Source organism: Pleurodeles waltl, chromosome 2_1 (assembly GCF_031143425.1).
Source record: "Pleurodeles waltl isolate 20211129_DDA chromosome 2_1, aPleWal1.hap1.20221129, whole genome shotgun sequence".
Lineage (NCBI taxonomy): Eukaryota > Metazoa > Chordata > Amphibia > Caudata > Salamandridae > Pleurodeles > Pleurodeles waltl.
In genome coordinates, this window is record NC_090438.1 from 721,879,681 (window position 1) to 721,891,810 (window position 12,130).

General features: G+C 42.7%; 1 protein-coding gene across 1 annotated transcript in view; it reads right to left on the reverse strand.

Annotated features, from left to right (window-relative positions):
• LOC138260178 (uncharacterized) overlaps nt 1-4,697 on the reverse strand; it is a 199,833-nt gene extending 195,136 nt beyond the window's left edge. Inside the window, exons 1-2 of the mRNA XM_069208423.1 lie at nt 4,633-4,697; nt 3,137-3,355 (exon numbers count right to left, since the gene is read on the reverse strand). Coding sequence (XP_069064524.1) covers nt 3,137-3,355; nt 4,633-4,697 — 284 coding nt within the window. The remainder of the gene's footprint in view (nt 1-3,136; nt 3,356-4,632) is intronic.
• Nucleotides 4,698-12,130: the final 7,433 nt, after the last annotated feature.

Genomic DNA, 12,130 nt, shown 5'->3' on the forward strand with positions numbered 1-12,130 from the left:
CATTGTGCAGCAAAACTGAAGTGTATTTGAGAATCCATGGCAAAATTTAAAAAAGCACAGTCTATAAAAAACAATACCATGAGGTGGGCCAGGGCCCGACTTATGGAGCATTTGTATAGTTAGCGGAGGGGGTTCACCATGCACAGCTAAAATGTCGTGCAGAACCCCTAGGTAAAAAAAAATCCTGTAACTCACAGTTGCCCATCATCTTCCACTGGATGCAACTATTAGTCTTAGGCAAAGGAGTAATGGGGAGCAATACAGTCCATGGCCTCTTGTTCCTGTTCCAAATGTGAAAAAATACCTTACCTGCCATACTTAGCTGACCCCCCCCCCACTACCTTCCCTGCCTTCCTTCCCCGTCCTGCAACTGTGCATTCTGCCTTCAGTCGAAGCTGAAACTAGCACTGAGCTGACAGGTTCCCAGGGAGCGTTGTCAGACTGGCCTGAAAGGTCTTCATGATATAGCAACGGTTGGGAGCGAGTTTTGTCATCACTGTTACTAGGAAATATCAGTGAATTACCAGATTTAAAAAGTGGTGTAAACAATAGAGGCTTGCTGCTGAATAAATGTATAGGAAACCGTTTATTCAGTTGTGGTGGATGTATGTTTGTAATCAACCTGTCAACATTATGTTGAAGTATACAAAATGCTCTTTCACATTTTTTTGAGAATTTGATTGTGAAAATTCAACAAGTTCTGAAACATAACCTGTTGAAATTTGAAAAGAGGGTCTAAATATCTTCACTACATGCACGAGGTTAGCTGAGAAAACCCCAACAAAAAATAATTTGTCTGGGTATATTCTTTAGAATGTTTTTTCCAGAAAAATCACCTGTAATCCATTTTACGCAAGTAGCTTCTCAAGAAGTTGTCAGCGTCACACAACTTTGCCAACTGAGGTTTTCTTCTGCAACCCTAGTCACTGATCCAAATAAAATGGCGGACAACATAAAATATCCCTATTTGGAGGTCAAATAAATTAGTATTAAATAAGTACTTCTGCAAATTTATGACTGAATTGCACTTCTGGGAGTCACACACCAAGCTCGAATGATGCAGCCATTACTTCTTGTTAGAATGATACAATAAGTACTACTGAAGTTTACAATAGTGGAAAGTTCTGGTCACGCTAACTTCACTGGAAGACATATCAGAGCCTTGTCATGTATGACATATATTTACCCATTCTGGCATTTCTCCTACAGCACAATTAGTGCTCTGAGTAATAAACTCAAGTTATTAGTGAAAACATTCATGTTCTAGAATAAAATGCACTATCGTCGTAAATGTCAGAACTGTGTGAAGGGCTCCCAAATCACTTGGGACCACTTGACAGCTGTTAATGGCCTGTACAAATAGATCTTTGCCATGGATACTGTGTCAGAGGATAGATTGTTTCCCAGAAGAAAGCACATTTTTTTATTTTTTTATTTTTTTTATTTCTGAGATAAACTGATTCCGCACCTGAAACAATAAACTGTGTGAATGCAATATTTTTCCAGTGAGTAGTGAAATACAAGAAGTGGCTGGACATTTTAACCCTACTGTGTATTGTTACATCTGACAGGCTGCAACTGTGACACACTGCTGGAACCTTTCCTCTTTACACTTTAAGGGCCTGATTTATAGTTTGGCAGATAGCCTATGATCTGTCAGGGTGGCGGACTGCCGCCCTGCCGGACTACCTGCCCCCATACGCCTACCCAGCGGTGATCTCTAAAGACGCCGCAAGTTTGGCGTGTGGCTCCTGTCTTTCATGAAGCAGCACACAAAAGGTTTTTAATTTTTCAAAAAAAAATTCCAACTCAGTTTTCCTGCTAGATTATGCTTTCCAACAGCAGAGCCATTATGGGCATTGCTATTGGAAATATGATGGTTCTCCAGTGGTGTTACAAAGGCCCCGGCAGTCCCTGCAGTGGGAGGAGCCCCTGAGCTCCAGGGGCCCCCTCAGCACAGTACCCTGGGCTGAGAACTTCTGAGTAAGCTCAGAGAGGGGTCACTCCATGTATTTTGCAAGGGTTCTCCCCCCCACAAGTTTTTTTATGCCACTGTGGTTCTCCAGACTCTAAATAAAATGGGTGGCCCAAGGGTTTGGCAGACAGTGTACACTCATAGGCTGGTATTTCATTAGAATAATTTGTAGTCATCAAATTCAAACTAGGCAGCCATCTCTGACCGACACACATCTAACATATATCCACAGCCATTGGAATTATGCAATTACTGCCTAATTATAAAAGACCTTAGGTTGGAACATAATCCACCATTTGCCACATCATTTGCAGATTTCATTAAACATATCTTGGCTCAATGGGATACAAGTTACAAAACAAAAAGCCTCACTTGTCAAATTAGATCATTAGCATGAAGAGTGCTTCCCAACAATGAGCGTATTCTGAAAAAAAAGGAAGCAATTATACTCGTGCTATTATCAACTACTGGAGCTTTTCCACATAAGGGTTCCACGGATCAAAGCTTAAGTTGTGTGTTGTTTGCACTCGAAGCACTGGGGTGCAAATATACTGTTTTTAATATGTACCCATGTCCATGTTTCTTTTTTGTATAGCTAATTCACCCACACCACACAACCCTTCTCAAGTAATCCTGATGAACAAGTAGAGCAAACAATGAGAAATTATGCTTTAGCAGTGCAATTGGCAGTTCGGAAGGTGTGGTAGTGAGCTTGTGATTTTTCACTTTTTCAAAACTTCAGTGGCTAAATTTTAATTTTGCACACACCGGTGAATTTTATGGCTGAATTTGTAAACTTAAATAAAATAAGTTTTTGTGTCCCCAACATATATGTTAATATGGTGCTCAGACATCCAGAGACAACAGGGAAACATTAATTCCAACAGTTACATCAAAGAAAAATCTGTAGAGCTAACAACTACCCTCATGAATAGTGTCATGTTGTTTCAGGTGAACCGAACCGGAGGAGAAATGGTGTACTCAATAAAAAAGCAAAACATGTGGTTAAACCAACAGAGCAATGCAGCTCTCTACAAGAAGGCCTATTGAAACCAAGCCCTTTACTTGTTCTGATCATAGCCTCAAAAGAGGCAAAGAAAATATCCCTTTTTTTCCTTCAGCTTGTGCAAGTAAATTCTGATAACTGTTAGGTGAACTTACTTTGTAACGGGCACTGAGATGCTCTGCAGGAAGAGCCACTGGCTGCAGTAGTGCAAGTAAAGCCTGACAAACCACATTATGGCCAGCAACATCATGATAATCCAGAAATCCTTGGAGCGATATTCTGCCAGTCCCAGCTCGGAAAACACTGCCCAGGTTACAAACTGGGTATGTTTGATGATTCTTCTGTATGTTTTCAGTTCAATTTTTGACTGGCGGCTGAAAACAAAATGCGACACATTAAGCATATGGTGAAAATTGAAGATGTGTTCTTGTTTAGAGCAAATGGGTCAGACTTCCAAAGTGCAAAACAAGTGCAGTGCTGATTTCAGCGTAACAATTGCAATGAACGACTAGCACAAAAGGAACCTTATTTCACAGGTTGGTTGTTGCCGATGTTGGTTTTGCCCCAGTTCCAGATTGAATTTGCTGTGGCAAATTGCTCTGTATCAGCTATATAATTTGATGATTGATGTGCAGTGAAAACCATTGTGGGTGTGCCATAGCCTTATTTTCTTTTGATAATTTATTTACAAGGTGACATGTATAGGCTAACTATCAATTACCCTTAGAGGTCGACATGGATCTTTGGACTCATATAGGGGTGAGATGATTAACAACAATGAAATCAAATCAATAAATATCACTTTTCATATTGGAGTCAGTAATTTATATGCGGCGTGACCCATGCAGCTATGAATTACCACACCAGTTTACTAAAGCTCAACACATTTATTGACCTCTAGATTAACAATGCTAAAATCACTTAAACCAAATGCAAGACCAAATGATTAAAGTACATGAATAACACAGGTTGACCAAATCTTCTAAAGAATCTCATTCTAGGCAGAATATTAATCATTAAGCATTCAAGAACTACCATACAAAGTAACAACAATAGCAAATGAATGATAGAGACAGAATACATTTAGTTATCAAAGATAAATTGTTTACAAGCAATTTATACAGAACAGTCAAATTTAGAATGTGACATCCTTATCTATTACTCTACTGCAATAAGTATTTTTGGGCGTCATGCAAGACGAAAATTAATTTGAAAAACATCTGATTATGGCACTAACCAAAAATAGTAGTTGGATTTCTAAAAGAGAAAACAAAAATCTGCAAGAAAGACAAATGCACATTTTGGTTATACCTCTCCTAAATGGATCAGGAGGCAGGCAGAAATGTCTTCATCAGTGGAGCATCTTCTGGTCATCTTCATTGGGCAATGACAATATGGGAACAGTTCAGTAATGTTTGGCCTTAATGCATCTGAACTATCAGTGGCAGAAAACTAAAGACACAGCACATACTTAAACTAGCAAAATAAAGAAATCTGTAATCAGATGGGAGCTGCATGGCACAAGGAACAGGAGAAACTGCTCTTACATCACCTAATTCTTTTATATTAAACTCCTAGAAAGCAACTAGCCAAAACTCTATTGGTAAGTCTGTGGGGTGGTTTAGATCAGAGCCAATTAAATTCACTCCACATGCTCAGCTGTATCCTTTCTTCATTTTCTTCATTCACAATTGGCTCATCATCTCCCGCTGCCATCACCACTTTCCACAGTAGAGTACAAATGTTGCATTTTACACATAAGCCTGTTCAGAAAGTCAGTAAACTATTGTTCTAGGGTTTATGCTATCTCGCAGGAAAATTAACAAATGTTGCAATATACGAATATAACTTTTCAACAGTGAGCAAGTCAGATAGGATGCTTAGAAAGTCATTTTCTGCAAAGTTAGCAATTTAAACATTGTTGTTTAATTTTTTCTAACAGGAGGCCTTTTTAAACCAAATGCTAAAAGGTGTAGCATAAAACATTTAATAATATTTAAACTATTAATCCTTTTAGTACATATTGATATTCATTTTTCAGTACATTTAAATATACACCAGCAAAATACATTTCATTAGGCAGTTATTTATTATTAATGTCAAAGTAGATCATGGCTGCCACTATAGTGGTCATGTTTTCCAAAACACTTGTTTTCAGTATTTCACATTTTAAATCCATGTTATTTCGTTTTAGTAGCACACTTTTATTAATGATATATACGCTCCAGCAATCCTTCCTCTGACGACTATGTGTATTGTCACAAAATATACCTATTAATACTTGTATTAATACGTGTGTTAGTTCAAAGTTTAGTTTGTCTACAATATCTATAGTTTTTCATTTTTCTCCAGGTTTCAGTTTGTCTCAAAACATGAAAATATCTGCTTCTCATTTTCTCTAGTTTAATTTTTTCCCCTTTTGTCTTTTAATCATTAAGTACAATTTGTAAAATCTGAATTATGCAGCTAACACATACAACCACAATTAATAATGATTTCATTATTTTTCCCACAATAGCCTTTCCAAGATTACCCAGCCAGTTTTTTCACTTTTGTAACACTTTTGCCAACATTTTCCCATACCCCTAGCTCTTTCAGATCTTTGAAGTCTGAATTTGAATCTGCCAGGTCCTAATAACATTTCTAATTACTTTACTATTGTCAGGTATATATGTACAACAATGTTTCATTTTCAGCATCTGGCAGAGTCCGCCCTCCTTTGCTAAAAGGAAGCCTAACACAAGGCGATTCTAAAGGACCATTGATCTGACCGAAGCCAAATCAGTATCCATTAAAATTACAGCTCCACAAAAATCAGTTAACATGTTCTCCACAATAGTAGACAACTTTCTAATTTTCAGATCATTCAGAATGACTCCTACAGAAGGAATAATTGCTCCAGATCTTGGTTTCTGCAATTCATTCAAATTATGTGTGCCATCTAAATTGTCAAATTGATCAATCTTCCGGAATACAAATCCCAAATCACAAGTCCCATACCATTCCATTTGGAGACTATATTAAGCATTCCTTCCACAGATGGAATAAATCCCAGGAATGACAGGGTCCTGTCCATGTAGCATAAAGTTCCATGTATTCCTAAAAAGAACTACATGTCTGCACTCACTCATTCCCACAAAATTAGCATCAGTTCTGGATTGAGGTCTATAAATACACAGTTTCCTTACATGCTGGTAATCTAAAGCAAGATTCCCTTGGGTTTTAGTTTCACTAAATGCATAATCATTTCTAAATATCCTCTTCACTAACCCTTTCTCTATTTTCTCCTCCAATACTTTTCTCCTTTCATCACTTTGATCGAGAAAATATTTTTCTACTGACGAAAGCAAGCATGTTAAGTTATTGTGGTGAGCATAAGCAGTGTCAAATGTTAGTGTAGGCTCAAAGAAGCCACCTACAATATCAATGTTTTCTCTTTAGCTATTTACTTAAATGCTGATTACTTGGAACAAATCAAGATTTGAGTAGAAATAGTGCATGTACTCTTGGTTACAAAGCCTTGTTAGTAAAAGACTACAACTAATTTCATATGTTAATGGCAAGCTATGGTAAGTAACTCCTTCCTACACTGATGTAGGAATCTGCATACAAACATAATATTTTCCCACATTAATCGTCTCAAAATATCCATACAAAAAGCAATAGAAAACTTTAGAAGAAAGTCATTCCTGTTAAACTTTTCTAACTTCGAAAGCATAGTAGTCTCTAAAGAACTAACGTAACTATTTTCAGGTGTATGATGAACTTTCATACTCACTATCAACATCAAACATACTAGCACACATATAAGTCACAAAGCAATACACTTTGCAACACCTAATCCTTTTGACATGATTATGATTGTTATCCATGACCTGTAAAGAATCAGAAAGTAGAAGAGTAAGAAAATAGTTAACTATGCAGACAAATATTTAAAAATCTTTAGTCTTCTTTTGCAGTTATTTACTGCTTTCAGACTTTTCTCCAGAACTTTGTCAAAACTGGTTTAGCAGCTTGTCTAAAATCAGTTCCCAAAGTCTCTTTCAGCAGAACATAGTCTATTGGACAGTGATTATTACTTTAAGCATGCAACGTCTCTCTTGTTCAGCTGGCAATGTATTTTTAAAATTCAATTCAAAAGCAATTTCAAGTTCCAAAATATTGATCTGGACATTCGCAATCAAAACAAAAAGACAGAAATTCACGTTGCCACTCATCTGTTGGAAAATATGCCCATTTAGTACTTGAGTATCTTCGACTTGCATCTCTTCTTCTTTTGGATCTCCGATTTACTCTTATTTCTTCTTCACTCAGGCGTTCATCTGTATCTTCTCTTTTTGTTGAGTCTGGTTCTTCATTTATAGTCAATAACACATCTGGAACCCTCCCACGTGTCTGCAATTTAGGCCACTTGTCTTCTTTCACAGTTTTCTTTGACAGCGTAATTTGCATTACTGGACTTACAACTCTTCTTGATTCGGCAGGATTTTGACCTTGACTTGATGTACCTGCACCGTTAGCTAATTCAGGAGGAGTCAAATCTGCATGACTTTGATTCAGCTCATCTCCATCCCCACCTGCTTCAGGAAAAGTGATTTGTTTCAACTGATATTCCTAAATGTCTGTTTCTGGGAGATTCCTCCTCTGACTTAAGTCTCCTGCTATATTTGCTGATGCTTGAGCAATTTCAGGTACCTCTATTTTATCTCTTAGAGGAGTGTTCATCTTGTCTCTTAGAGGAGTACCTGGATCTTCACCAGTTTGCACTGTCTCTGTTTCTGTCTCTACAGTCTCTCTTGTTGTTCCTTGAGACTGTTCAATAGTTGTAGGTACTCTCAACAACTTTTGATCACCTTCCAGTGGATAGGGCACCTTTTGAGGATGGCTGGTGTGAATCCAGTTCTGAATCCCAGCACACTTCACAGCAGTGATGGTAACCAGTGCGACCTGGTGCCGACCCTTCTACCTGGGTTCCAGACAAGTGTTCCTCACATGCATCTTGACGACCACCCAATCACCAGCATGCAGACTATGATACTGGTCTTGGGAAGGCAGCATGGTTATAGCTTCCACTTGGTGAGAGAAAGAGCGAACTACATCAGCCAGACTCTTGCAGTAATCCAGCACCATGGGGCCATTTCAACCTCGTTGGTCTTTTCACAACTATGACTGCTGGCAACCCTCCGTCCTTTTCTGGGCAGAGAGCCGCCAGCAGCCATACGGGCGGTCAGCGGGGAAGTGGAGGTTGCTCCACCTCCACCGCCCCATCAACAGAACACCGCCCACCGAATCACGTTACGTGATGCGGAGTGGCAGTGCTCTGTTGACGGGGTGCTGGCGGCGGAGCAGCCCCCATGGATCCCGCCCCCTCCCGGAGGATCAACGGACCAGGTAAGTTGATCATCCGTTAGGGGAGGGGGAAGGGGGTGTTGTGTGTTGTGTGTGCATGGGGGTGTGCGTGTGAGTATGAAGAGGGGGTGTGTGAGTGCGTGTATGCATGCGGGGGTGTAGTGTGTTTGGAAATGTGTGCGTGTCTGCCTGTATGTATGTCTGTATGGATGTGTGCGTGTATGCCTGAATGTGGGTGTGTGTGTATGACTGTGTGTGTGTTTGTTGCCATGTTTGTTCGTGTTTGTGCGGGTATGTGTGTTGGTGGTGTCTGCATGCGTGTCGGGTGTGTGTCTGTGTAGTGATGTCGGGGGTAGGGGTGGGGAGGGTGGTCCTGCCACCTTTGGGGTGCGGCAGGGGGGTGGGTTGTGTCAGGGAAGGACTCGGGTGGGGGGGTGGCAGACCCCTATCAGTGCCAGGGAAGGGATTCCCTGGCACTGAAAGTGCTTACCGCCATGGATTTCATGGTGGTGCCCAACCCCATGAAATCCATGGTGGTCAGCCGGGTCATGATACTGCCGGCGGTCTTGTGACGGCTGCCGGGCTGGAGACCCAAGTCTCCAGCCCAACGGTCGTCTCCGCCCTGGCGGTCGGTTCGGAGAAGTGGCAGATGACCATGGCGGTAACCGCCATGGTCATAATTCAAATTTTTCTACTGCCAGCCTGATGGTTTAGAGTAGTCAAGCATTCCCAAAGCTGGTGCTCTGTACAAACTCTCTCTCAGCTCAATAAAAGCTTTCATAGAAGCTTCATCGAATGGTGCGTGGTCAGACATTTCTTTGTGGGTCAGTCTTTGAAATGGCTTTGAAATAACAAAAAAATTGGTAATCCAATTGGCAACTGTATCTCACCTTTCCCAGAAACATTCTGGCATCTCTTTATGTAACCAGAGGGTTAATTTGCAAAATAGCTGTTACTCTCTCTTTGCAAACTTTCCTTGTACCCTACTCTATTTGGTGTCCCAAATATTTCAGTTCTTTCAGACAGTACTGTAATTTTGCTGGGTACACTTTGGCCCTCATTACAACATTGGTGGTAAATGCCGCCTACTGCCCTGCTGATGGCCGCCAACATATCATGAACGCTTCGGTATACCGCTACATCCCTGGTACAACATCAAAACCAGCCAGGGGCGCCGCAGACAGTTTGGGAACCACTGACTGTGGAAATAGCTAAGTGGTTCCCAAACTGTGTGTGGCGCCCCTGGCTAGTTTTGATGGCGCACCAGGGAGCCGTGGCCCCCAGTTTGTGAACCACTGCGCTACCGGTATTATGACCCACTCAGAGAAATCTGCCACTATATAGACACCCACACAAGTCCGCCAGCCAAAGGTCTATGATAAATTGGCTGTACCAAAACCCACACGGTTACGCGAACAGAAATACGCCCACAGTATCAGGACCCACGAGTCACTGCAGCAGTCTTTCAACCGTGGTAAACCATTGGCGGTATACATTGCTTCACTCAAATACACACACACTAACAAAACTACAACACATTGGACAATTCAAAATACACACACCTGACACACATACACACAACACACCCACACACTCAGACCACTATAAAACACACACCCACATTACCCACAAACCTTTCAATGAACATAAAAGATTGATAACTGAGAGAGAGACAAGCCAGGGGCACCCATTCAATTTGTGGGACAGCACCACAGAACAAGGGATGACATCAGGAAGAGGTGGAATGACCTACGGGGTAAGGTGCTTTCCGTGGTTGCAAGACACCAGGTAGCCATAGAGAGGACTGGCAGTGGATCCCCACCTCCTCGCCCACAACTGACAACATGGGAGGAGCAAGTCTTGTCAATTATGCATCCTGAGGGCCTCACAGGAGTAGCAGTGGGACTGGACTCTGGTAAGTCAAATCTATACTATTATATCCCCCACCCTACCTGCATGCCATCACAAACTCCTATCCCTACCCTCACATCTATCACTCCAACACCTGACATATACCCCACTATCACAATCCTCCCATCACAAAACCAAGCCCTGCATGCCACACCAATGCATGGACACCCATCACAGACCTGCATGGACACCCATCACTAAAGCATGCACATTAGAGAGAATCACCTAGCCCACAAAATCACCACTTACACAAGGCAAAGCTGACAGGGCAATCACAACCATACAGGGAAACACACCCATGCACAAGATGGCACACGCAGATACAATACCACCGCATTTCAATCCCCACAAGACCCCCACTCAACGTCACCGGAGAGGAGGTGCCACCAACATCCAGCCTCTTGCCCCCAGAAGAGGGCCACAGTGATGACAGCAGCTTGCACTCTTGGATCACGATGACCAACCTGGACCATCAGGGACCTCTGGACAGTCAGTTGCCCTGCCACAGTCCCATACCACCACAGAGCCTCCCCCTTCGGAAAGACCAGCACAGCACACACCCAGCGGGTCCATACCTCTGTCCCCAGGACACATCAATCAGCAGTGTGTCCACCACTACAGGGCCCCAGGTAACCCCACAAACACAGCACGATCAGGGCCCTTGGGTCAGTGGCAGTGGGCACACGGTTCAGGGGACAGAGGCACAGGACAACAGGGAAGCTAGGAGGACTGCTGTGCAACAGAGGGAGGATAGGTCCAGGAACCCACTCTCCACGGGGCACTTGCAGGGATCCTGGGAGCATACCAACATTCCCAGGAGACCTTTGGGCCAGATACTGTACAAGTTGCAGGAGACCCAGCGGATGGAGGAAGGACAGTACCTGGGGATCAGGAGGACCTCAAACACATCCACACCATCCTAGTCACCATTGCAGGGGTGCTGGCTGACATGGACAACACCATAAGGGAGGCAGTGGCACACCAACGGGCCCCTGACACTAGCTACAACGATGAACAGCCCTCCACCTCCGCCGGTGCTAGTGGATAGAGGCCCCACCACAGGACCAACCGGCCCCCAGCACCCCACCCCCTGCAGAAGGAGAACCACCCCGCAAATGGTCGCTGCGATTCAGGCAGAAGCCAGAGAACATTGCCAAGACCCCAGCCAGGAAATAAACTGATTGTCAGCCTTCAGTTCCACTCTGTCACCCTGTCCACCTTGAACTGCTATTGCTCCCCTACCTATGCCCCATTGGACAGTGCACCTGTGATACCAATAGACTGGACACTACCCTGGACTTTCCTCCATCAGCAACCCAGCCCATTTCAATACCACCTCCACTTACTTGCACAAAAATAAACACCCTTGGAACTAATACAAGTATTGAGTTTGTCAACTGTATGCATTAGTTCAACAAGCTGTAAACATTGCAATTCAACTGTACAGTCATGTATACATAGGTATGACCTGTAGTGGGGAGCAGGGAAGACACCAGGAGCCAGAGTGGAGCACATAGATCTGAAAATAGAGATGCCAAAGGGTACAGTAAGTGGGCATACAATATGGAAATTCAGGCTGTACAATGTCCAACACAAAACTGCAATGGAAAGTGAAGTTACAGTGTCTTACCTGTGTGTCACTGGAAGTACTGTTGTATGAGTGATTCTCTGTTGTCCACATCTTCTTCCTCTGCCTCCTCTTCCTCACTGTCCACAGGCTCCACCGCTACCACAAGACCATCTCCAGGCTCATCTTCCTGCAGAAAAGGCACCTGGCGTCTCAAGGCCAGGTTGTGCAACATGCAACGATGATCTGGCATACCTTCTTGGGTGACTAGTACAGGGATCCACCTGTCAGATGGAGGCACTGGAACCTGGCCTTCAGGACC